Source organism: Helobdella robusta (genome assembly GCF_000326865.2).
Source record: "Helobdella robusta unplaced genomic scaffold HELROscaffold_31, whole genome shotgun sequence".
Taxonomy (NCBI): Eukaryota; Metazoa; Annelida; class Clitellata; order Rhynchobdellida; family Glossiphoniidae; genus Helobdella; species Helobdella robusta.
This window is the reverse complement of record NW_008704544.1, coordinates 1368050-1395847: the sequence shown is the minus strand read 5'-3', so window position 1 is coordinate 1395847 and position 27798 is coordinate 1368050. Positions and strand designations below refer to the sequence as shown.

The following is a 27798-nucleotide window of genomic DNA, read 5'->3' as shown; positions in this document are numbered from 1 at the left end:
TCATTTTTTTATTCATTCTTTCATTTTTATGTTCACTCCATCATTACGTTTAAAAATAATTTTCTATGTGCCAGCTGAATTTTCTTTCTTTGTTTTAATACTATCAATAATTTTATAACCACTTTTTGCTTCTTTATAGGATGACAATAAACTTTTGTATCTTAATCTATTTATTTATTTCTTTTTTTAATGGTTCATCTATCTATCTATCCATCTATCTATCCATCTATCCATCCATCTATCTATCCATTTTTCTATCTAGTCTTTTTAACATAATACAAACATAAGTCTATCTATTAATTTATCTACACATCAATCTATCCATCCATCTCTCTATTTATCCTTCTATCATTTTCATCCAATTTTATGATTTCAAACCATCCATCCATCCAATGAACATCATCATCATCACCACCATCATCAGCTAGTTAACCACGTATAAACGCAGCGCGGAGTTTTTCAATTAATTTTGACAACATTCAATTTCAATGTGTGTTTATTTATAAGTTTGTATGTGTCCGTGTGTATGTGTGTGTGTGTGTGTGTATTATCATCGTCATCATCATCATCATCGTCATCATCATCGTCATCATCATCTTCACCATCATCATCTTCATCATCACCCTCATCTTCATCATTTTCATCTATGTCATCATTATCATAAACATCATCATCGTCGTCGTCCTTATCACCATCATCATCATCGTCATCATCATTTCCATCATCTTTATCATTTTCATCATAGTCATCATCATCGTCGTCGTCATCATCACCATCACCATGAGCCGAGCAGAACGCCAAATACATCATCATAGTCATTTATTCGCACGCTGAGATTATTATGAAGGTTAATAAAGCTTAAATATCATTTGCATCATCATCATCATCGTCGTCATCATCATCATCGTCTCTTTTATAACCACCATCATCGTCGTCTACGTCATTATATCACCATCATCATCATCTCTTCTTTCTTTTTCGCAATTTTCACCATCATCATCTTCTTCATCACCACTGTCATACCATCAACACCACCATCACCATCATCATCATCATTAATCATCACAGTCGTCATCATCATCATGTCTTCTTCTACCATCATCATCATCGTCGTCAACCTCATCATCATCATCATCACATCTTTACCTCCACATAATTAAACATAATACCATCGGGTAAGTTCCATCTATTAATATCACTTTCTCAAAACTTCGTGCAAAATTATCTGCTGCTCTTCTCGCTATGATGACGATGACGAAGACAATGATGATGAAGATGATGACGACGACGATGATGATGATGATGATGACGATTATGATGATGATGACGCTGACGCTGACGTCGGCGATCAGCCTGATGACGTCACGAACGTGATGATGCATCAATTGTAAATAATAATCAAATGCATGTTTTTGCCCGGGCTAACTAGATTTTCTATTAACGCTAACACGTGCATATATACAAAACAATACAATATATATATATATACATATACGTATATATATATATACATGTGTGTGTGTGTGTGTGTGTGTGTGTGTGTGTGTGTGTGTGTGTGGGTGTGTAGCATGCTGAATGTGTTAACACAAAACATTGATTGAGTGGCAGATTAAGTGAAAGAATAATTGATATTCAAGATGATGAAGAAGAAGAAGAAGATGATGATGATGGAGATGAAGATGATGAAGAAGATGATGATGACTAAAAAATGAAGAAGAAGAAGAAGATGCTTTTTATTATTACTTACTCTGGCGTATATACAAATGTTATTTAATGCGTTTCTCCTTTGCAATTTGAAATTTCTAACAGAAACCTTTTCCGACTTCAACAAAAAAAAACAACAAAAGTTCTATGACGTCATAGATCACATTAACAAAAATACTAGTGACGTCACAAACGGCAATATCAACAACAATATCACATTAACAACGACAAAAATATCAACAACAACAACGACAACAACAACAACAATATCAACATCAACAACAACATCGTGAATAGGGAACCGGAAAACGATTAAAAACAATTCAAAGACCAGACGTAGAGAGCTTAACATCTTATTTACGGTCTTTGATAGTTACTTCCGCTGAAAATTCCGCCATTTTAATGAAGAAGAATGTTTGGAGCACGTGATCAATAAAGCAGCTGCAACTATACAGACGTTGTATGTTTGTATGCGTTTTGTATGTTTGTACGCATTTGTATGTTTGTATGTATCTGTATGTTTGTATGTATCTGTATGTTTGTATGTATCTGTATGTTTGTATGTATCTGTATGTTTGTATGTATCTGTATGTTTGTATGTATCTGTATGTTTGTCTACGTTTATATGTTTGATTCAGATTATATTTACGCACTTGCCCATACGTCTGGCTTTTAAATTCTGTATCAATGCGAAGATACTGAGCACCTTAACTAAATCAAAAAAAACATTCCCACGCAGTTACGTAGCATCATAATTGACGACATCAACAAAAAAACCATTCAACTGACTACGCTGACATGTTCGTTCTGTGCAGCAATCACACGCATGTCTCTTTCTTCTATACGCACGTGCATCTAAATATTTCATTAGTCTTCGGATTGGCACACTTACACAGTAGGAAAAACACACACAGAATCAAACACACATGCACACGCACGCACGCAGAGAAACAAACAAACCTTCAGCCCCCCCCCACACACACACACGCACACACACATGCACACACACTAACAAACACGTACACACACGGACTCTCATTCTCTAGAGGGAAAGCTTAATTGAAGGGGAGCTATTAATTTATAAACGATTCATTCCTTCAAAAACGTTTCACTGCGGGTATGAAATTTATCCATTCATCAGGTAGTCAGTTAGTGGACGCTGCTACAGCAACCACATCAACTACTACTACTACTACTAATATTTTTACTACTATAACTACTACTACTACAACTACCACTACTACTACTACTACCATTGCTGCAACTATTACTACCACAACTACTACTACTACCACCATCTCCACCACCACTACTACTACTACTTCTTCGACCGCAGCAGCACATCTCTCTGACGTCATCGTCATCAAATATTCAAATGGTTTAAATGGCGTTAAGTGGTGTGTTTGTGTCCACTTACGACTCCGTGAGCTTTTTAAGTAAATCGAAATTTATAGAGAGTGGGAGGCAGTTTTTTTTTTAAAGTATTTTTGTTTTTTTTGTAGTTTCTCATCGAGCTTTGTACATTTTTGTTACATCTGCATGCCTATTTGTAGTACTCTACCAAAGTAATATTCAGGGTGTAATCATGTAACAACTGCCTGTTGGCTTATATCACGTTCGGAATCTGAATATTCGAATGAAATTTTAAAAATTTTGGCAGCTTAACAAACAGATAAAACCATAAATATACAAATACATATATACATAAAGAAGAAAAGAAATAAAAAGAGAGAAAAAAAGAGAAAGAGAGGGAGAGAGAACGATCCGTCGATGATGGTGCTGACATTTTTAATTCTAAAAATGACCGAGACAAAAATTTCTTTAAAATTGCCCATCATTAATCTTCGCCAGAATTCATGTGTGTGCGTGTGCATGCGTGCGTGCGTGCGCGTGTATGTGTGTGTTGTGTGTACATATGTGCGTGTACATGTGTGTATGTGTGTGTGTGTGTGTGTGTGTGTGGTTTGTGTGTGTGTGTGTGTGGTTTGTGTACGTCGGTGTATTTATTTTAAACTAGTACTGCTACTATTGTTACTACTACTAAAGCTGCTGCAGATGCTACTACCACTGTTGCTGCTACTACTGTTACTACTATTACTACTACTACTACTACTACTACTACTACTACTACTACTACTACTACTACTACTACTACTACTACTATTACTACTACAACTACAACTGCAACTGCTTCTCAAGCTGTTTTTAAGGAATTGAAATTGTAATGGCAGCTATGATGATAATGATGATGATGCAGTTATTAATGATAACGATAGCACTAATTAATTATAGTAATGATAATGTTGATAATGATGATGATGATGATAATGATTGGGAAGATGATGATGATGATGATTGGGAAGGTGATGATGATGATGATGATTGGGAAGATGATGATGATGATTGGGAAGATGATGATGATGATTGGGAAGATGGTGATGATGATGATGATTGGGAAGATGATGATAATGATTGGGAAGGTGATGATGATGATGATGATTGGAAAATGATGATGATGATTGGGAAGATGATGATGATGATGATTAGGAAGATGATGATGATGATGATGATTGGGAAGATGATGATGATGATGATGATGATGATGATGATGATGAAGATTGGGAAGATGATGATAATGATTGGGAAGATGATGATGATGATGATGAATAGTGGGCGGAGATCGCCGAGAACGCCGACACAAGTGCCACAATAATGGACAGATAACAGAATCATCGATTCGTGAAATATTTATTCGCTAACGGACGTTAATACGCCGATGATGGTGAGGATGATGGCGCCGATGATGACGTCAGCAAAGATTAAATAGATAAGGATGCTGAAGATGACGATGACGACGACGATGACGTCATTGGCGACAACAACAGTTGCTACAATCTATTACCATATTACATCAACTGGATCATTCTTTCACGATTCCACAATGTATTTAAATAATTATTATAAACAATAATTATAATGATAACAACAAATATATTTTTTTAAATTTGTTTAACTTTTGCTAAATCTAACCAAAAAAATTATTAGTTTTTAAAAGATTTGAATCGACAGATGCCAGGAGCGGGGGTAGGTTCAGGTCATCATGGTGGTTATCTGCTAGATGGGTGGACACAAAGATGATGCAGTCATCGAGTTATTGTTATTATTATTAATATTATTATTAGTAGTAGTAGTGGTAAAAGTGATAATAGTAGTAGTAGTAGTAGTAGTAGTAGTAGTAGTAGTAGTAGTAGTAGTAGTAGTAGTAGTAGTAGTAGTAGACGTAGTAGTAGAAGTGGTAGTAGTAGTAGTTATTGTAGCAAAATAATAATAATGTAGTAATAGTAATAGTATAGTTGCAGTAGCCGCATATTATTTACTATGCTACATTTGTAATCTTTGGATGGTAAACCATAGAATGTAAAGAAAAATTGTATCTATGATTGTAAAATTGGCTGTAAATACGGAAGAGAAAGTTACAGGCGAAGGTCTAGCGAAGTTGTAAGTCTGATCAATGTATCATAGTTATTTGGCTTACTTTATTGTCTCTATTACTGTTGGTATTCAAATGAACGTTCAGCTTTGTTTGCGTTTGAAGCAGTTGCGTTCGTCTATCGAAAATTTTTGATGCCACGGATAAACGAACTCTTGACGACCGTTGGTAGCTACAACACTGGTGCTGCAGATGTTGAGATCATTGAAGTTGTAACATTGGTGTTTGCAGATACTAAGTCAAATGGGTTACAACATTTTTATTATTATAATTTTTACTATGTATGTTTTTTAAATTTTTATTGATATTTTTAACAAAAAAATAAATTAAAACCCCAGAAAAAAGTTTGAAAATTCGTTATATTCAGATGAATGCGTCAGTAATTTTGATTGAATGTTTTGTATCGTCATATTTCACTAACTTAATTAAAGTCTCGAGCGACCAACGGTAATTGTATTATTTAATTGAATGGTGGAAAGAGCGAAAATGAGTAAACGAAAAAAATGAATGAATGAATGAATGAATGAACGAACGAGTAAATGAATGAATGAATGAATGAATGAAGAAAGAATAGTTTTATTAATAAAAAATCTAGAACAATAGTATGAGCAAAACGGTTAAACATTTCTAGACTCTACTCTAATACAGTGACATTGATTATGACGTAATGTGACGATAACGATGACGATGATCATAATGACGTCATGATGGTGGCGATGATGATGATGATGATGACGATGGCGAATAGACTAACAATTCTAATTCATAAATACGCATACGATAAGTTTTTATACATAAATAAATAAAAATGTCACATTGTGAATTAAAAATCTTCGAAAAAATGCTAGGTAATTCAAATAAGATTTTCTCACAAACACACACAAACAAATACACTATATATATATATATATATATATATATATATCATTCATATCCTCATAAAAATATATGAAACACACACGCACAAACATATATACATGCACACAGCATAAAATTGTAAAAAATGTTATATATATATAATTATATATATATATATAGTATTTATGTATATATATATATATATATATATATATATATATATAGTAATGCATCTTTCATTAAACGTCCATATGTAAATGGTGTTGAAAAGACATGGACCCTAAATTATTTTAAAAATAAAAATAATAAAACAACAACAACAATAACAATAATAAAAATAACTATAATTATTATTATAATAAATACACAAATATATATATATATATATATATATATCATACAACTCCTTGCCCATTCAAGCCATTTAACAAGAGAGGATTTTATTATTGATCGAATTTCTTAAGATTTTATTGCTACATCTCTTTAAAGATTTTATAACTATTATTATTATTATAATTATTATTATTACACAATTAATTAATCAAAATCGTTAACAATCACATACATACAGACAACGTACACACACATACACACACACACACACGCACACACACACATACGCACACACAATCCATTTCCATGTCCTATCTTGTACAAGTTTACCAAAGTTCCACTCAGTGTTGCTGCTCCTATGCAACATTAATAATGTATATATATATAAATATATATGTATAATAGTCTATAAATAAATTAATATATATATATATATATTTAATTTTTATTAAATTTATTAAATCATAATAATAGTCTGTTATACTAGCCTTAGGGATACTGTGGAAACATTAACTTCGTAACAAATCAATGTATTGGAAATAATTCATTCAAAAGATAACAGTTTGTACTTTGTATTGTGAATACATACACAAACATCAACATACAAACATACAAACACACACACACATGTATATATTTATATATATATATATATATATATATACATGTCAAATTAAATAATTTTTTTGTAGTATGTTTATCCGGTTGGGTTCGGATAATTTTTTTCATCTTAATTGACATATTCTCCACCATCATCGTCTTCGTCATCATCTTCATCATCTTCATCATAATCACTACCAACAACACTTCTTCTTCCTCCTCATCATCATCATCACCGTCATCGTCATGTTAATAGCACAGCAACAAATGTGCCACAGCAAATGACTACGAAGTTAATTTTTAACAAATGCTCGCTTACACATCTTAGGACGTCTATCTAATGTAATAAAAATATATTTAAAAAAAAGTTGAGAGAGAGAGAAAGAAAGAAAGAAAAAGAAAGAGAGAGAGAGAGGAGAGAGAGAGAAAAAAAAAGAAATAGAGAATATTAACTATCATAAGTGCATTTATCGATACGATTAAAAAATATCTAAAAAAATTTAGGTATAGACAAACACATAAAATAAAAAAATAACACACACACACAAACAAACACACACACACACACGCACACACAACACATACACACAGAGAGAGAGAGAGAAAGAGAGAGAGAGAGAGAGAGAGAGAGAGAGAGACACACACACACACAGATATACACATATTCATACACATACAAAAACGACAGAGCCTGTTGTTGACGATGGAGACACCATTATATTCAACGAAAAGGGATGGGAACAGATAATAATTAAAAAAAATTTCTTTCTACTAATGATTTATCATGCTGTGTTATTATTAGTAGTCTTTTATAATTATAAGAATTATTATTATTGTTATTGTTGTTGTAGCTGTTGTAGTTGTTGTTGTTATTATCTTCGTTCTTATTGTTGTGTGTAATATACATTAGCACACGCAGTAAACAAATGAAATACAAAGATACAATTAAAAATGCAGGTTCGTTATGATCATCGTCCTCATCAGCCAACTTCAACAGCTTAAACACGCCAAAACACGCCAAATTTAAATCAAATTAAAGACGCCGAAGACAGCAACACACACACACACCTTAACACACTTTAGCAACAACACCAATGCAACACTAGTACACACCTCAACACAACTCAACACACCTCAACACACCTCAACACACTTCAACACACCTCAACACACCTCAACACACGAACCAACCAACACACACCACACGGCATCATCAACGACGTCAAAATCAACCACTTCAATTCTTCTCGGGGACTTCCTGCAACGTATGCCACTGCGCAATGGGTCTGCGGGGGTTGGCCAACATATCCGACCAATGGCGTAGCTCGGTCCCTGTAGCATTGCACCCCAGTAGGACGTGGCCAATGGGGTCTGAGGTTCCGATGCGGTCGTAATCTACTACCGTTATGTCGAGTGAAATTTTCTGTCAGGGTGGATTGCATGATATTTTTATTGTTGTGTTATTGTTCTGTTGTTGTCATTGTTATTTTTCCCCTTATGTTACAATACAAAAGCTCTCCCAAAACAGCAGAACAACACTGACGACAACAACAACCACAGCAGCGACCACAGCAGCAGCTACAGTAGCCGCAGCAGCGACAGTCACAAACCTGGATTTGTTCGAACGCCACCTCGAAACTGAATGACTCATTCCAATAGGGATTCAACGTGCATTTCTTTATGGTTGATTTTTTCTTCTTGATCCTCTTTCCATTCATTAGGAGCGCCAACTTCACGTACGGATCTTCAGTCATGATGATGACGTGATGATGACGTGATGATGATGACGGTGACGTTGATGTTGTGTATAAGTTTTTGAATGCACTTCAAAAAAATAATTAAATAAATTCAGATAATTCCTACACATGGTTATTTTGAAGAAGCGCACGTATAAAATATAGCATAGAACATTAATATTCTATTTAAAAAAGACTTGTTATTTTATATATTAAAATGATTATTAAAATAATTATGACGTCATTTTGTAATAATAATAATTATTATTATGATTTATTCTCTCTTAATTTTATTAATTTAATCAAAATATCAACGTAGCACACACACAGTGCAGCATAAAATAGGTGAGAATATCTTTGCATTCGATACCGGTCGTTGCAACAGCAGGACCAGGCGCCTTAACCATTACACCATCTGGCTATACTATTATTTATAATATTACCTGACAATCCACCGACGTCCATTTTTTTCAAGTTCTTAGCTTCTAGGATGACGATTGTTAACTTACCGGCTGTTGGTACGTACCTCAGCGAGAAACAGATATCTCCGAGTTTGTTTTCCTGGTTTTGTCGTTGTCGTTGTTGTAGTCGTCGTCGTCGTTGTTGTTGTTGATGTTGTTGTTGTTGTTGTTGTTGTTGGTGGTGGTGTTTAACGTTTTGTAGATGGGTGTCGCATTATAATGTCAATGCAGATACGTACTCGTTGATGGATGGATGGATGGTGAAAAGAAATGGAAAACAACATGAGTGAGTACATACGAGTGCACAACATTAGAAATTGTTAAATTTTTAAAAATAACTTGCACAGATACAGATACCCACCACTCGTTGTACAAACAACAACAGCCACACCTACCTTCTCTTCAGACTCAGGGCTCGTGAGGTCTCTCCATTCCTCGACCACCCTGCCCAAATCGACGGAGTTCAGGGGCACCAGCACCTGCCCAATCTGATCATGTTTCGAAAACCTATCGAAGTCGTACACAGCGAATGTCAATGTCTTCGAGCCAATCTCGGCGTAGGGTACCTTTGAATGTGTTTTCGTTTGTGTGTGCGTGTGTGTATGTGTGTGTGTGTGCGTGTGTGTGTGTGCGTATGTATGTGTGTGTGTGTGTGTGTGTGTGTGTGTGTGAAAGAGAGAAAGAGAGAAAGAGAAAGAGAGAGAAAGAGAGAGAGTGAAAGGTAAAGAGGATGACCCCTCCAATGATAGCGAAGTATATGTGCATAGGATATTTGCATAGGACATTAAATATCGTCGTCATTTTATTTCTGACACGTTCGATCAAAAGCCACACACAACACCACACAAACACGTAACACATATACACACACACACACGAACACACACACACACACACACACACGAACACACACACGCATTTCATTTCTCGCAGGACACAGCACGAACCTTGAAAACAAAAGTTTCATTGAAAACAGGATTCAACGTCTTCCGATGAACTTTCGTCTCGAACTTTTTCTTCTTATCCGGCATGATGTAGACTTTAACGTAGGGGTCCGACGTCCCCGACATATCCATTCCAGGCAGATCCACAGCCTGAATCACTCCAACTGATAACTGAGAATTAATTCATCCAGTATGCTATAACGTGATAATTATTCCATGCTGATTTATCAAGCTTGTCTATTTATGATTTGTAAGGGAATATAAAGAACTAATTTACTTCAGATTTCTGGAAATCATAATCCATTGAGAACTGGAGTTTTCCAAGTTTCACTTCCTCTTTCGCATTTTCCACTCCTTCGTTGTCTTCCATGTTACCTTCCAACGATTCTAAATCGGGCTGCACCTAGAAAAATTTCAAGTTAAAGTTTGAGTAGATTTTTAAGAAGTTTGTCGGTTGATTTCGGGGGGAATGTGCGTACCTTTTCTTTCATGGAGCTTCCAAGAAGTTGAACATTTTTCAAATCGACGGCCCCTTTCAGACCCTTCTTCCCCTCCTTACCCTTCCGTCTCTTCCAGCACATTCTCAAGAGACATCCACAGCAACAGAGTAAGATGAGGAGTGCCAGTATGCCAATGCACACTGTTCCCCACGGTGGAACTTTGAAGTGGTTGTTGTTGTTGGGGGTAGTGGTAGTGGTTATGAGTGAGTATGAATGAAATTATTGATAGATTGTATTTCAACTCACTACGAGTATGAATGAAATTATTGATAGATTGTTTTTCAGCTCACTACCGACCTCAATTAAATTGTTATTCTGGTAAATTGTATTAAACAATTTCAACAACAGACCAGCAAAACAATTTCAGCGAGAAAAAAACAACGTCAACAAACAACAACCTTCTGACCAAGCCCAACAAACAACAACCTAATCTCCAAATTTTCGTCAAAACTAACTGTTGAATTTTTGCATCATGGTTTCTTCCAGTTTTTCCAGCGGGTTCTTATTGGTCTCAGTAACCGAGGACTCCGTGGTGAAGATGAGGGCCTCCTCATCTTCCTCCTCCTCCTCCTCCTCTGCATCCTCATCTCCTTCATATTCGTACTCTGCCTCAGTGGTGGTTGTGAACGCAGTTGTGGTGGCTACTGTCCGCAGAACTTTCCTTGTGAATCCCATTTTTGTCGAGTTGTTGTTTGGTTGTTGTACTTTTACCAGGAACAACTGATCCTATCTACGAAGAGCAATTAAATCGATAATAATGTGGAGAAGTAATTGTTTCAAAGTTTCAATTTGATGTTTTTTGGTTTGATATTTAAGTTTTATTTATTTATCTAATTTGCATCGCTCTGTCAAACGCTGCTAAAAAACTATCTTAAATAATATTCTGTGTGTAATCCGCAGAGTAAAAAGTGACTGAAATTTTAACAATATCTTGATCAGAGTTGCAATTAATCTTTTCAAAAGTCAAATTAATCCTAGTGTAGTGGATATTTTCAGTTAACGAGCAGATTATGTTATTGATTTTATAAGATCATAATGTAAACGAAATTCGCAATGAGTTGCTGTTTCTTCACAAGACACTGTATATAAAACACACACACACACATACATATACACATACGTACTGATATACATACATGCAACAAACGACATACATACATACATTCATTCATACATTAAACACACACACGCACACACACACACACACACACACACACACACACACACACACACACACATATATATATATATATATATATATATAAAGTATACATAAAAACATACATAAAATCATACATACAACATACATAGCCTACGTACAGTTCGATCATACTTTTACATACATTAAACCATACATTCATACAATCACATACAAACACATACATATATGTGAATACACACACACGCGCATACAAACACACAAACATACATAGGTTTATGTGCGTGTGTGTTGGCGTTGGATCGCGAGGACAAGCAGTTGCTTGCATATTCCAGCACACGCCTGGCTTGCAATAATCGATTTTCCAGAGCTATTTTCGTGGTAGAGAGGAATAAATTTGATGATTAATTTGATCATTCTAATTTATTATAATTTTTGATTAAAATTCTTTGATCTATTTACATGACGATGGCGAGCTTCCAATTGACGTCGGTCAGACTAAGTGAATTTTACTTTCGGAATAAAAATGACTTTGGTTTATTTAGCGTTTTTGGGTTTTTCTGCTGTTTACACGTGGAGTCAATTCTGGTCGAAAAATTTATAAAAAAATGAAAATTCCGGACAAGTTCGTGAAAAAATTTTGAAATTTATAAAATTGTGCACATTTTATTTATTTAAAATATAAAATTTGAAAGATGGGAAAACTACGAAGCGATCGGCAAGTTGATCAGTGGTACGAGATTCATTGCATTCAAAGTTCCTCTGGCCGAGGTGAGATCTCCGATTTTAATTTAATTTAATTAATTAAAAATTAAAATTAAAGCTTTTTACTATTTTATTCTGTAATATTTTGTTGTTTTTTTTTTAAATATGTTTTTTAGGAGTTGCTATTTAATTTTAAACTAATTGGTTAAGAATATCAATATACAATACATAGGTTGGTAGCAAGCTAGTGAATTTTTTTTTATGTATTAATTATTATTATTATTAATACTTATTAATTGTAATAGATGAGTATACAAATAAATATATCCTATTATTTTTTTATTTCAATTGTATTGTTTTTATTTATCTTTAAAAATGGCAATATTTTAAAATATAATTCATGATCCTTTTCAACAAACTAGAAATTTAATAGGCACCTCCCACTTGGTGTTACCCCATTCACTCCACATTTGTTAGTCGAAGAAGTCAAGAGACAGAACTTCAAATTAGGATTAGTGATTGATCTAACTAACACCAACAAATACTATCTTGATAAGGTTGGCTTTATAACCTACTTTAAGTCAAAATCTGTTCATTTGTGATCGTTTTAAATAGAAAAATTTATATAAATCATAAAACTACAGTGATATATAAATAATTTTTTATACTTTTTTCAATAATATTTTTAATTAACCATTTTAATAACATCTCCAAAGTTAATAACAGACCAAGGAGTTAGGTACAAAAAAATCTACACCGAAGGCCACAAAGTACCCAACGCTAAAGTTATCAAACAGTAATGGCTTTATTTTCTTATATTTGATATAATTATATTAACATTTAAAATAAATATATATTATTATTGATCTTATTTTAATTATTCTATAGTTATTAGTTATTTCAGTATCATATCTATTTTTTCTCCAGCTTAATATTTTTTTTTTTTTTTATGTCCTGGTTATGACATTAAACTGACCCTCACTGCCTTGTGAGTGATGTTGGATCATCAAAGGCTAGGCCCACCGCTTATAACTGTGGTTGCATAAGGAAGGGCGTCCTGCGTAAAAATTAGCCAAATAAATTACTTATGATGGAATGGCGTCAAAGGGTATTTCGGTTTCATCATAGGTAGCCAAACGGCAACCCCCGATCTCGGGGAAAATGTCGTCTAAACGTGTGTTGTTGTTGTTAATATTTTTTTTTATAAAATAAGTTAATTCTTTTTCATAGATTCTTTGCAGCTGTTGATACCTTCCTTAAAGAGAATAATGATAATTCAGGTTGGCCTGGTTTTTATAAATTTTTTTTCAAATTCTGCTAATCTGTCTATTTGATCAAGTTATTATTATTTATCTCTGTGATCAACTTTTCATTTGTTCATCTATGCAATTTAATTATACACCTGTCCATTATTTTTAGTATTTAAATCTTTGATTGTTTTAATTTTCTAGATGTTATTGGCGTACATTGCACTCATGGAATAAATAGAACGGGTTATTTGATATGTCGGTTAGTTAGTTAATGGGATTATGACAAATTTGTAACAAATTTATATTACCGATTTGTATTACATTTTTACCTGTAATAATGTCAATTTGAATTACATCTTTACTGTGTTATACTTATAACTCCATCTCTTATTTATTGCACAGTTTTTAAGATGTATAAATTTTGTCGTCAAATTTTTTGGTAATTCTGAATTGTTTTAACTTCCCTGTATATACCATTATCATAGATTATCAAATTATCTATGTTTATTTGTAGTAGTAGTAGTAGTAGTAGTAGTAGTAGTAGTAGTAGTAATAGCAGTAGTAGTGGTATCATTATTATTATTATTATTATTATTAGTAGTAGTAGTATCATTGTCATCTTAAACTATTTCATTTTATCATCTTATCTAACATTATCTTATCATTTCAATTAATTTATAGCTACATGATAAATAGGATGAACATGGCACCTGATAAAAGTGTAAAAGGTCTGTTTGAAAAACTTGTTCTCTCTCTCTCTCTCTCTCTCTCCCCCCCCCCTTTTTTTAAGCTTTTTTCACTTCTCTTTCTCTTCTCTCTCTATTTCTCTGTATGTATATAAACATTAACATATACAAAAATTGTTTCATAATTTATTCAAGCATTCAACGAAGGTCGAGGCCACGCCATAGAGAGGGAAAACTACCTTGCCGATTTGTATAACCCGGACAGAAAGTCAATAAAATGCTTATAATTTAAATAAATATTTTAATAAGTTATTCTTCTTTGTATTACATATCGACTTTTGCCAGATTTATTTTAATTACAGGCTATTTTACTTTTATTTTCATCACCAGAGTCAATTTTTCGAATGTCTTTCACCCAATAATTTAACATCATTTGCTTTTTTAATAGGATTGGTTTTTGCATTCAATTCATTCACTGATTGCCCTCCTAGTCAGTTTTTAATGAATAAATATTAAGAAATTAGTGTCCAGTATGAAATAAAAATCTAAAAAAAATTGCACACTAAATTTTGAAGAAATATAAATTCTAAATTTTTCAAAAGATGGTTAAATTCTCGATTAAAATAATTACATAGGTTAATTGGTCAAGCAAGGAGTGCAACAAACAAAGAAGATGATGGTGAGGAGGAGGAAGAAGATGAAGAGGTTGATGAATCATCATCAGCAGCCGCAGAAACATGGAGTGGACATGGCAACGGCTACAACTCTCCAAGACCAGCGTATAAGCAAAACGACTTCAACTCATACAACCGATATAATATTTTAAGTGACATGAATGACGACATCAACAACAACAATGGTGACATTAACTACGCTGGTCGACAACAGCAGCAGCATGGCCATCAAAATCATCACAACAATAGCAACACAACATGCACTACAAGTAACTCAGGATGGCTTAACTGTAACTCCCCATACTACAAATCATTCAGCATGTCCACAACTAATAACTTTCAAAAAATCAACGATCGTGACAACAACTTTGGTAACAGCATTCACACAAATGACATTACACAAAAATCATTCACAGGCTATAAACAAAAATATACAAATACGAACAGTACATACAATGCATACAACAGCAACAGCAGATTTCAAAATAACAAGCATAGATATAATAACCCTAATTACAATAGGCATCATCATGACACTAACCAAGGCACATTACATGATGATGTTACATCAGATGTTAATGTTATCCCTCCTTACAGCAAAAAGCAAAGACAATTTTAACATCAGGGAATCTATATTTTAAAATCGAGAAATCTATATTTTTCATAAATGATAGGACCTAACTCTCATTAGTTGATTTTTGAAAGATATATTATTTACTAATTATACTAATTTCTTACTAATTACTAAGTTATTTATATAACAAGTTTGTAACTGATATCGAAGCAGTTAGCAATGATATTGTTAACACCTGACAATAATCTTTGCCAGAACTTTTGTTACTGATTTTAATAAAAATTATTTTCTTAATAAACTGTTGTTGATATTTTTTATTTAAATGCTGCAATCCATTGTCAAGTATTAAACACAATAATTGTAATGGATTTTTTTTTATACAAATTCTCTTCAAACAAGATTTTATTTTTTAAAACACGAGATTGCAAATTTCAGAAAACACTGGATCACCATTTAAATTGTCTGACATCTTTGTTGAAGTTGTACCTATGCATTTTGCCATCTTGATTGAGCTTATAGACGTATTTAGTGGGGAAGTGGTCTTTATTGAGTTCATGCAGTTGGAGCGTTCTATCCAATGTCTTCTGAACTGTTTCTTTGGTCAGTGCCCACTTATTCTTTACACCTTCACTTGGTACATTTTGATTCTTTAAATTATTAGTGTTGTCATTATTTATGCTGGGGCATATATTTTTATTGAAAATTAATTCTCCATTGCTTTTTATGATGACATTCTCAAAATCTGTCGGATGCTGTGGGAGGCCATGTGGAAATTTTAATGGCTGTATTTGCACAAGATGTTTCACTTCCTTCAGCATTTTATTCACGTTTGGAACATTTTTCAGGACAACTGGCTGGTTCAACTGTATGAAAAGTATCAAAAATTTTAAAAATACATTTTGTTTTTAATTGACAAAAATTAAATATTGTTAATCATTTGTGCATAGAAAGAAAGTTGTCAAAATTAAAAAAACTAAGTCACCTTTCCTTCGAGGCCTAGTTCAGATATGATATCTTTTTCCCACCAAGCTCTACCGTTCGTTGGTTTGGTCAATGTGACGAGGTGCAGCATGTGGGGTCCCTTGTTGATGTTTTTTTGAGCTTCATCGACAACCTTCAAACCGTCAAAGAGCACCTGAGTCCATTCAAGATTGTCAGGCGATTTGTTGCGCTCAGCGAGGCGTTTCTTCTTCGTAGTGTAGTGAAGGAAGAGTCCATTCCTGGTGAAATTCAGCTGTACGGATGAGCGGGGCAGAAGAGCCTTCGTGCAGCTCAACTGAAAAATTTCGACATTTTAATCAAATTTATGATATTAAAATATATCTCGCGAAAATAAAACAATTTGTCTCAAACTAACTCACCGATGCACGTTTAATCATCGAACGTTTGAATACAAATGATCTTGAAAGATTGCCGATTGATTCACAAGAGCGATATTAGAGATTTATTATTACAATTAACATTTAAACATAGATTTTTAATCAATGTCTCATAAAATAGAACACTGAAGACCAGACCGAGACTGTTTCCTGGCTACAATTTCAATTTCAAGCGTCGAATTACAAGAAATAATTTAGTGACTGCGTCATCATGATAATAATTCAGCTGGAGAACTTTTTTTACTATCATACAAATAATTGAAGCGATATCGAAATTTTAAAAGCATTAATGTCAAAATCATTTATTCACATCAACATTCTTCGTGATGTAGTGTTTAAAGAATTCATATACGGACCAAGCCAGAGCAGTAGATGGCATCTGATACACCACTCTGGCGCTTACGCCTTTGAAAAAACCGGGAATGCCGTTATGAGAATAAATTATTTTCCCAGCTGCAAAAAGTCCCTTGATGGTCCTTGGTTTGTCAGATAGAGATACAACACCAATCGAACAACCTTCTTGTGTATTTAGTAATGTTTTGCAGACGTCAAGAGGTGTCGTTACTGCAGCTGCAACAGCGCCGGCCAGCGCTCCAGAAATTATATGGCTCTTAGGATTGTAGTGGCGATTTTCATTTAAGAAATCTTGACCTAACTCATAAAAAATAAAGTGTGTGCACTGGAAGGGTATGTTCATTGATAGCTGTGTCAAGTAACTCCTGTAGAATGCTCTTGGTCCCTCACGTCGATTGATACAGCGGGCACAGTCAAGACAAGATTTGTAAGGACTGTTGTACACCTGCATTCTCTGCTTCACAACTGCAAAGTAGAAAAAAATTTTTAATAACAAATTAGCCGAAATTATATTTTTAAGAACACTTTCATCAAAAATTCTACACATTTTCAAGCAATTAATAATCATTATTTTTCAAAAATAATCAATAAAATTAATAAAATCATAATGATGCACAAACCTTCTGCAGGCGTCATGATGGCATCGTGTAGTAATGTGGCTCCTATACCCGCCAACCCTATGGATCATAATTTAAATTTTAAATTTAATTAACTACTCTGTAATAAAATCAAATAAAATAAATAAAAATTTAATCTACAGAGTTAGAGACCTGGAGTTAAATGGCTATGGTTTGTGTATTTGTTAAGAATCTTTTTAGATTTTTCATAAGCAGCAAAATATAGTGCATGAGCAGGCCCTGCACCATAAATCGTGGCATTTATTCCTCGAACTGTCCTCATAGGCCCCTCGTATCTTATTATTTTGTAGAATGCATGAATCATGTTTCGATAATTTGCTCTTGGATCTGGTTTCTGTGCTTGCATTCTTGTCTGCCATGGAAATAAATAAAAAATTTTGAATGAAAACTAAATCTTTATATAAACATGGCATGATCATCAGTGTCTTTTAATAAATTTTATTAAGATTTTATATTTTATTAAGATTTATCAAAAGAAAATGAAAATTGAATATTAAAAATTTAAATTTTAAATAAAAAAAAAATATTATAAATGACATCTGACTTTGACAAAATCGAAAGGGTACATGACACAGTGTTCCATGAGACCAGCAAAAGCCCCAGCAACCATGTGAACTGACGCTGATGTACTGCCAGGCAGACTTTCGTAATCATCTTCCTCTTTCACTTCTTCAAAATTGGCTGCCATTTCAATAGTTTTAATCAAATTTCTTTTTAGGAAGAAACAACCAGTGGATACTACTGATTAGTGATGAGTGTTTCTTGTTCACTTTCACTAACGTTGATCACCGGGGTACGTCTGAAGTTGAATGGCGAACGAGGAAAAAACCCTATCGATCACGCAACTATCCAGATCTCCATTATTTTTTTATTTTATTAGCACGAGAAAAATTCCGATAGAATGTACAACATCTTAAAAGTAAATTTTTATTTTAATTGAATTAATACTTGCAAAATTAATAGTTATATATTTATAAAATAATTGAAAATTTAATTAAATTTTATAAACAAATTAGAAGTTATAATTGAACAAAATCGTAGTTCTATGCCCTATTATGTTAATTATATAAACAACCGAGTTAATGTACGTAAACTGTGTATGAAAAAATCTCATGCTTCGTAGTATTGTTTAGTTCTTTAAAAAGTTTACTTTTAATGAATCGATTGAATTAAAATTTCACATTTAAATTAAAATTTTTTAATTAATGGAGAGTTGTACGTTGCATAAAATTCTCGAGTCTTTCAATGCCCCAATAAACGAGGACCAAGCCTGGGCGGTGTGCTTCCAATGTGCCAAGTTTGTGCAGAATCACCACTCACTAGCTTCTCAATCTAACTCCGTAAAGTTAGTGAACCGGCGACAAAAACTCGAACAGTCGAATAGTAATGATAATAATAATAATAGCAATCAGCTGATCACTTTGAACCATGTTGTCTTGGGGATAGATGGGAATATTCTGGCGCTATTCAACCAATCAAGTTAGTAATATTTTATTAATTATTTAATTATGAATAATTAGTAAAGTCAATGAATGATTAATTAGTGAAAAGATAGCAGTTACACTTGGGCTTGCCAATTGTTTAATTAGAACAAGTTGATTTAAAAAACAAACAATTTTAAACAAATTTAAATTTTAAATAGTAATTTATTAATAATGACATTTTAAAAATAAATGCTCAGACAGTCACAAGCGCAAAGAGGCTAGAGATATTTTTATATGAATTATAATTATATGAACTTTTTTATGAAAAGTGAAATAATAATTTGCTGTCAACTAATTTCATGCCTCACAGGTTCTGTCCCGAATGTAAGAGAGAAAGAGGTTATTAAAACTTTTTCTACCTATGTAGAGATGACAAAATGGTGTTTTTAAATTATAAACATAATTGAAATTATTCATCAGATTGTCAGATCGTTGGGCATTACTTTATTTCAAGCATTGGATTTTGGCCTGAGTGAGAATGAGGAGCAGAAATTGTCGTCTGCCCTTGAAAGTTTGATCGGCCAGATGACAGGAGAGGGAGGTACAAGGAACCAAGATGGCGATGAGGGAATCGTTGATGATGACAAAGATGACGACATCACAATTGATGATGTCATTGAAGTTAGCACTTTCCACTATATTATGGCAAATTAACATTCCAAAATTCCAAACAAACTAAAATCTTACATTCGAGGCATTCACTTTCTTTTGATGAATTCACCCCAAAACGTTTCAATAATTGCCATTGGTCTTGCCACAAATGCAGATTTGCAGCAGGCACATAGGAAAGGATGTAGATGTAGCCATGCACTGCAAAGCTGTCTGTCGAGCGCTCGTTCACGAATCAGCAGAACTGAGCACATTTCTCGAAAGAGTTGTCTCAGAACATGAAGTGAGTTCTGTTTTTCAGGCCAAGGTCATACTTTTTTTCTTATTTTTTAAAATAAATAATTATTTTTCCAGTAAATCATGCTTATTTAGATGGATACTTTTAATGAGATTGACATTATTAGTGAAATTTTTTGAATTAAAACTGTTTGATCCTGTAAAACTAACTTGACACTGCCTAATGAATGTTACAGAAGCTGAACGAGCTGTGTGAAGAGAAGGGTTCAACAGACTCCATTTCAACATTACAGAGAAGAGATTGGGTGAGTTTGTCAACACAACATGTTATAACTTTTCCTCTTTAATTTTTTTTATCAAAATTTCAAATTTTCTCACCAACAGTTGAATCAACCACAACACTCTGCATCTATTTATTCAATAAATCATTCATTCATTCATTCATTTATGCATTCATTCACTTATCCATCTACTCATTCATCCATTCAATCAATCCATCATTTATCCACAAACCGTTCCCGCATACAGGCCAGATTGTGGATGCAGGTGATGAATGAATTGAGATTAGGAGTGAAGTTGAAGACTGTTCAGTCGACTATCAACCATCCGCTAGAGTACGAACTGACACCTTATGAGATACTAATGGATGATATCCGGATCAAGAGATACACACTCAATAAAACATTTGCTAGTATCATTTTTCATAACTATCTGTCTTAAAGTATTTGCATGCGTGTGTCTGTATTTGTGCGTCCATATATGTGTGTGTGTTTGTGTGTGTCATATATATGTGTGTCTGTGTTATTATTATTATTATTATTACTATTATTATGGGGACAGAAGAGTGTGGACAGCTATCCGGTAAAAGTGAAGAAGGATGTGCACGAGATCATTCTGGATTTCATCAGATCTCGCCCCCCGCTTCAACCTGTTAGTTTGTATGTTTGTAGGTGTGTATGTTTATGTGTTTGTTTGTATGTGTTTATGTATGTGTTAGTATGTATGTGTGTATGTATATATGTGTGTTTGTATGTATGTATGTGTGTTTGTATGTTTGTAGGTATGTATGTCTATGTGTTAGTTAGTTTGTATGTTTGTCAGTAGACTTAGTCATCATGGGTATTCCATTCAGGTGGGGAAGAGGGTTCTTTCAGCTCTTTCTGATAGGGGCCATCTGGACCCTAGGCAAGAGTTACTGTTATCCATTCGAAACCACCCACCCAAACTTAGGCCCACCCCTGGCCGGACTGGTACGTTGTTTTGGAATCTCGGTAGTAGTGGTGATGGTGATGATGATGGTGGTGATGATGATGTAGATGGAAAGCAATAATAAGAATACTGATGGTTAATTTTGTTGATGGTGATTCTGTTTTGCTGGTGCTGCAATGATGATGATGATGATTATGGTGGTGGTGATGATGATGATGATGATTATGATGATGATGATGATGGCAGGAAGGAATGATGGAATCGCAATGAACGAGCAAAATGGTGGCCCTGTTAAGAAAGTTATCAAACCGGATCTGAAGCTGTTGGCTTTCAATAATTCAGATGTTAGTGGACGATGATGATGATGATGATGATGATGATGATGCTGGTGGTGGTTGTGATGATGAATAAGGCGATGATGATGATGACGATGACAATGATGATGATGGGCACGGCGTTTTTCCTGAACGGTTGTTTGAAATGAAAGATGATGGAGATGAGTAAGGGTAATGAAAAGTATGATAACGATGATGATGATGATGGCGATGATGATCGTCATAACAGACAAATGAACGATGATGATGATGATGATGGGGAAATAATAGTAATAATAATAATAACACCAATCAATCGAACCTCATCCTATCTACATAATTCAGGATGAAGATAATGATTCATTTGACGGTTACAACAAAGATGCTGGTGGTGATGATGGTGACGATGATGACGATATCGGTGTCGATGATAATGATGATGATAAAAACAAAGTTTCAGCTTCACTCTTCACACCACTGACACCACTTTCGCCACAAAGTCCCCCGAAGCACCTTCCATGGCAGCACACCGGTTGGTTCGACATCGTTCTATTTTCACTGCCATTGCTATTGTTGTTACTATTAATGTTTTGTTGTTGTTGCTTTTGTTGTTGCTGCTTTTGTTGTTGCTGCTTTTGTTGTTGTTGTTATTATTATTCTGTTGTTGTTTCTGTTGTCATTGCAAACAACAGCACCAACTGAACGATACTTAATATTCTTGATATCAAAAAGCAAACAAACAAACAAACAAACAACAACTGAATGACATCATTAACATTGATGACATCATCAACAACAACAACAACAATGCAAGCACTAGACTTGCTGATGTTAAACATGGCGTCACCTTGGAAACCAGTGAGAAGGCACAGCATAACTGTCTGTGAAACGGCTCGAGTTTTCAAAAATTTTCCTCTTCCAAAGGTGGTTCTAGAGAAATGCAAATGGAAAAAATTTTAAAAGTTGTACAAAAAAAATTTTAAAATGTCAAGTTTTTTTTAAAAAAAGCTTTTTCAAAAAAGCCAACGTGCATGCAAATTTGATTAGATAGATAGAGATTGGAGTTTGAAGTTTGGGTTAATTTTTATAGAAGCTGAAATCTTTTCAGATGTTTGTTTGGCTTGTTTTACGTTTTTATTTTATAAATCTTTATCATGTTGGTCATGTTTTTGTTGTTTAGATCTAACGTCATTGTATTATGATACAATATTGTCTTTCGTTATGACTCTCAATTTTTGTGACTGGTTTATTAGCATCTGTTCACTTTACCAATGAATGATTAATTGCTGATTAATTGGATTGAGTGAGTGAGTGAGTGAGTGAGTGATTGAGTGAGTGAGTGATTGAGTGAGTGAGTGAGTGAGTGAGTGAGTGAGTGAGTGAGATTGAGCTTATTGATTAGAGGTTGAAATTCATGTTGAAAACTTGTATCGTTTCTCAACTAGCACAGTATTCATCGTATTGCTTGCAATTTAACATTACCTACTAACCTATCACTATGAATGGCTGTTGGCTTTGTGACAACTTTTTAAAATGGTTGTCGAAAGGATTGTTACATTGTTGCCTATTTAAATCTATCACTGTCTACAACATTGAAGTTCATTGTTTCGTTGTTTAAGCCTAATTTAACATTCCTCTTGAGTTAATTGCTTCATTGTTTACATTAATTAGTTCCTATTAACACGATTACGTCATCATTAGCGTCATCGACACAAGCTGCTGGCCACAGAAAGAAATCGTTGTCGTCATCGCTATCACCATTTCAAAACGCGTCGTCACCATTCCAGCCGCTAGCGTCATCGTCAGCGTCGTCGTCATCGTCATCTTATAACAAGCGTGTGGGTTGTTCGTCGTCGTCATCTTCTTCGTCCACGTCATTCCAGAATCAAATTGATAACTTCATGGCTCCTGATTTTGTTAGTAGAATTCTTTTTTTTTCTTAGTTTGTTTCGTTAATTTTTCATATTTTCATTTAACCAACTTGAAGTTTCTGATATTTTTCTCTCTATAATTGTCTGTCACTAGATTTCCATCTATCATTTTTAATCGTCATCCTTCAAAATATCTTGATAGCAAGGCAAATATTGAAGTCAATCATTTGCATCATCATTGGCATTGCAATCAACATGGTCTCACTCATCTTTATCGTCATCATCAGTTCTACTCACTATCATCATAAGTATTTTTTCTTTATTATCATCACATCTTTGTTATCACATCGTCTTCGTCATCATCATCTTCGTCGTCGTCGTCATCACCACTGCGACTAACTTTTTATTTATTCATTTATTTTAATCTGAAAGATATATTTGTTTGTGCGCGTGTGCTTGTGTGTGTGTGCATGCGTGCGTGTGTGTGCGTGTGTATGTGTGCATTCTAACTAATTACATATCTGTCTTTATATAATATATGCATGTTATTTTGCATGTAATGTATACAATGTGTTCGAGCATGATATGCTATGCCACTCACACACTAGTTAGTACATGTGTTTTTTTTCGTTTCTCTGATATTTCTGTCTGTTTGTTGTACTTTTTTCCAAAGTATCACGTGACGTGCAGCCGTTAGTATTTTTTATCATTTCCTTTTCCTCCTTTTACTTATTTTAGTTTAGTTAGTTTTTTTTATAAGTTTTAAATTACATTTGATATTTTCATTCAACCTCTTCACCTCTGTCTTATCTTTATTTAAACATATATACACGCACGCACATTATATACACGCAGCCTTCTAATGTTGACACACATACACACACTTATACTCACTCACACACACTTATACTCACACACACACATACTCACACACATACTCACACATACATACTCACACACACATACTCACACACACACACATACTCACACATACATACACACACACAACACACATACTCACGCACAACACATACTCACGCACAACACATACTCACACGCACACATGACAGCACAACATGACAACAACGATGGAATGTTTGTCGCTGACAATTGAAGAGGTCATGCACATCAGAGGTGTCCTCACGAAAGCTGAACTCGAGTGTCTGTCCACACACACACAACTACGTGAGATGCTGGAAGCTGGGAAGGTAGGTGTACATCATTGTACAATATGTTCATTATATTTTTGTGTACATTCATTGATTGTATACCCGTGTTTGCTGTGTGTACGTGCATTCTGTTATGATCATCATCACCATCGTCGTCATCATCGTTGCACATGCAGTTGTGTTTCACATGCAAGAAAGTGAAGTTCTCCTTATTTGGTCCCTGGTCCATAAAGTGCAAGTTTTGCAACAGGAACGTCTGCAGCCACTGTTCTAGCAAGGTCTCTTTTGTTTTTGGCTGTATTTATTTGTATAATCATCATCATCAGCAGCAGCAGCAGTTCAACCACATCACGTGATTCTCATTATAATATCACGTGATTCTCATTATAATATCACGTGATTCTCATCATAACATCACGTGATTCACATCATAACATCACGTGATTCACATCATAACATCACGTGATTCACATCATAACATCACGTGATTCTCATTATAACATCACGTGACACGACAGATGAGGATTCCGACAGAGCACTTTGAGCACATTCCCGTATACACGCTGAATCCATCCCTCTCCTCTTCTTCACACTATCACTGCTTCGATAACTCGCTGTTGGTCATGATGATGATAATGATAATGATGATGATAATGATGATGATGATGGTGGTGGTTAAAATTGAGATGATGTTTATGATGGCAGTGATGATAGTTAGGAAGATGTTGATGGTGATGATGATTGCCAGAAGGATGATGATTAAGCTGGAGTTCATGGAACGTTTGATTGTGTTGCGGTTCTTGGACGACGAGGATGATAATGATGTTGTTGATGATAGCGGTGATGATACATGATGATATATGATACATGATGATATATGATACACGATGATGCAACCATTTGAAAACAGGAGCGGATCGGCGCCATCGTCACCAGTCAGAGAGATCAAGAACAACAACCACAAAAATGCTGGTAGTAGGCTTCAGAAGACCACATCCTTCGACGTTGCTCCCAACCTCTCCACCACCACCACCACCGCCGCCAACAACAGCAACCACAGCAGCCACAGACGGACACTCATCCAACCACCTCCACAAAAAGAATCAATACTGGACCAAGCCAAGAAGACCATCCTGCTACGTTCTAGCACTCTCAGACCGTTCGCCTCTTCATCCTCATCATCCTCATCATTGAAGTCACAGCTGCTAGAGTCTGGACCCCTCATGAATATATGCAACGACTGCAAGAATATGGTCATTAGCATAATTAGGGCAAGTAGGCGGTGCTTGTCGATGATTGGTCGGCAGGATTCGAAGGGGCGGGGCGAGAGAGCCTACAGCGCTCATCCAACTTCATCGAGGAAGAAGAGTTTCAAGTTGGATCTCGTGAGAGAGAATAGTGAATGAATGAAACTGGAGGATAACGATTGAAAGATAGTTGAATGAATGGATGAATGAATGGATGAACGAAGGAATGAATGACTGAATGAGCGAAGCTTTGAATGAGTGAGTATGTGAATGTGTGAGTGAAAAACAAATGAATCATTAACGTGTAATGATTGAACCTGTTTTGTGAACAATTTCAGTGTATGCCAAATTAGAATTATTCAGTGAGAGAATTTGTGTGAATGAAGCAAGTTCATAAATAAATGATTGAATGAATGAATGGCTGAATTAATGAACGAACGAATGAATGAATGAATAAATGAATGAATAAATGAATGAAGGAACGAATGATTGATTGGTCGATCAACTGATGCTGATCGATTCAAAATAAAGCTGTGTAAATAATTACGATTGAAGTTTGTTTGTATTCATCACCAACTGTGTGTAAGTTTCTCGCAACACTCAAGCTATGAATAAATTTTCTGACAACTTTGATATCACCGAACAATAATAATAACATTAATAATAATAACATTAATAATAATAATGATAATAGTAAAGATATACTAAATGGACATTTCAGTATTTATTATTACTTTTGCTTTTAATTAGTGTTAGAAAAGTTTATCTAGTTGTGAATCTAAGCGTTCCCCAGCGATATTGTTGGCTGAATTTTTGATGGCTTATATATTCAATAACATTTCTTAGAGCTCTATGAATTAATTAATTAACTAATTAATTAGTTAATTAATTAATTAGTTTGACAGGCGGCGAGATAGTGGTTGAGTGAGTGAATGGTTGAACGAAAAAATGATAGATTGAATGAATGAGTGATTGATTGAATGAATAGATGAATGAACGATTGATTGATTTATTGATTGTTTGGCTGGTTGGTTGATTGATTGATTGATTGATTGATCGATTGATTGAATAAGAATGAAATCAATTAACCTAACAAACTAACCAAAATAAGGTTGTCGAAGCAAAATAATATTTACCCATTTTTCTACAAAGTTTAAATTTAAAACTCTCCAATTGGCCGTCATCTTTGCATTTTATTTCTTTATTTTCCAGCATTTTTACTCTATCAGTACAATCGTTAGCACGCAGGTAAGTGTACATTTTCAGTAATTGCTTTTGAGATAATTTAGCTACTATATACACTCAGTACCAATTCTCTTCATATATCAGTATGCCAACTGTCGTTTCGAATTTAACTAAATTCGAATCGTTATACCCACACAAATACACATACACACACAAATACATACACACACAAATATATATATATGTGTGTATGTATGTGTATATATATACATATATAATACTATTTAAGTATTATTTGTTGTTGTCATATTTTATTAGTATCTTATTTAAGAATATCGCATCTCAATCTTCAAAAATGCGCAAAAAAAATACACGTATGTGTATTTACCTCAACATATGTTTAACACACACACACATATACATACATA

At 34.2% G+C, this 27798-nt stretch overlaps 6 protein-coding genes across 6 annotated transcripts; 3 read left to right on the top strand and 3 right to left on the bottom strand.

The window, feature by feature from the left end:
• Positions 1 to 8222: 8222 nt before the first annotated feature.
• Syt1a (synaptotagmin 1a) lies at positions 8223 to 10785 on the bottom strand (the record flags this gene model as incomplete). The annotated part of the gene is made up of 7 exons (XM_009022364.1): positions 8223 to 8408; positions 8596 to 8729; positions 9165 to 9282; positions 9578 to 9748; positions 10130 to 10297; positions 10404 to 10529; positions 10606 to 10785. Coding segments are annotated over 7 exons (1083 nt in total), but the record flags the coding sequence as incomplete, so codon positions are not given.
• Positions 10786 to 12475: 1690 nt separating this feature from the next.
• On the top strand, positions 12476 to 14012 carry HELRODRAFT_82121 (hypothetical protein; the record flags this gene model as incomplete). The annotated part of the gene is made up of 5 exons (XM_009022363.1): positions 12476 to 12556; positions 12913 to 13070; positions 13230 to 13286; positions 13721 to 13770; positions 13942 to 14012. Coding segments are annotated over 5 exons (417 nt in total), but the record flags the coding sequence as incomplete, so codon positions are not given.
• A 431-nt stretch (positions 14013 to 14443) lies between these two features.
• Positions 14444 to 15719, top strand: HELRODRAFT_174929 (hypothetical protein; the record flags this gene model as incomplete). The annotated part of the gene is made up of 3 exons (XM_009022362.1): positions 14444 to 14468; positions 14622 to 14694; positions 15062 to 15719. 3 exons carry the CDS (start codon positions 14444 to 14446, stop codon positions 15717 to 15719), a joined length of 756 nt encoding a protein of 251 aa, XP_009020610.1.
• Positions 15720 to 15975: 256 nt separating this feature from the next.
• On the bottom strand, positions 15976 to 17093 carry HELRODRAFT_112773 (hypothetical protein). Its single transcript, XM_009022361.1, has 3 exons — positions 17036 to 17093; positions 16657 to 16950; positions 15976 to 16537 (listed from the first exon to the last, which is right to left on the bottom strand). Exons 1-3 carry the CDS (start codon positions 17051 to 17053, stop codon positions 16121 to 16123), a joined length of 729 nt encoding a protein of 242 aa, XP_009020609.1. The 5' UTR covers positions 17054 to 17093; the 3' UTR covers positions 15976 to 16120.
• A 179-nt stretch (positions 17094 to 17272) lies between these two features.
• On the bottom strand, positions 17273 to 18904 carry HELRODRAFT_187155 (hypothetical protein). The gene is made up of 4 exons (XM_009022360.1): positions 18590 to 18904; positions 18178 to 18397; positions 18028 to 18084; positions 17273 to 17872 (listed from the first exon to the last, which is right to left on the bottom strand). The coding sequence occupies exons 1-4, from the start codon at positions 18731 to 18733 to the stop codon at positions 17352 to 17354; spliced, it is 942 nt and encodes a 313-aa protein (XP_009020608.1). The 5' UTR covers positions 18734 to 18904; the 3' UTR covers positions 17273 to 17351.
• A 346-nt stretch (positions 18905 to 19250) lies between these two features.
• Positions 19251 to 26344, top strand: HELRODRAFT_192317 (hypothetical protein; the record flags this gene model as incomplete). The annotated part of the gene is made up of 16 exons (XM_009022359.1): positions 19251 to 19524; positions 19840 to 19868; positions 19950 to 20150; positions 20296 to 20421; positions 20612 to 20680; positions 20904 to 21062; positions 21216 to 21305; positions 21508 to 21625; positions 21831 to 21928; positions 22244 to 22430; positions 22713 to 22822; positions 23686 to 23814; positions 24840 to 24977; positions 25115 to 25216; positions 25457 to 25554; positions 25849 to 26344. The coding sequence occupies 16 exons, from the start codon at positions 19251 to 19253 to the stop codon at positions 26342 to 26344; spliced, it is 2424 nt and encodes an 807-aa protein (XP_009020607.1).
• Between the last annotated feature and the right edge of the window lie 1454 nt (positions 26345 to 27798).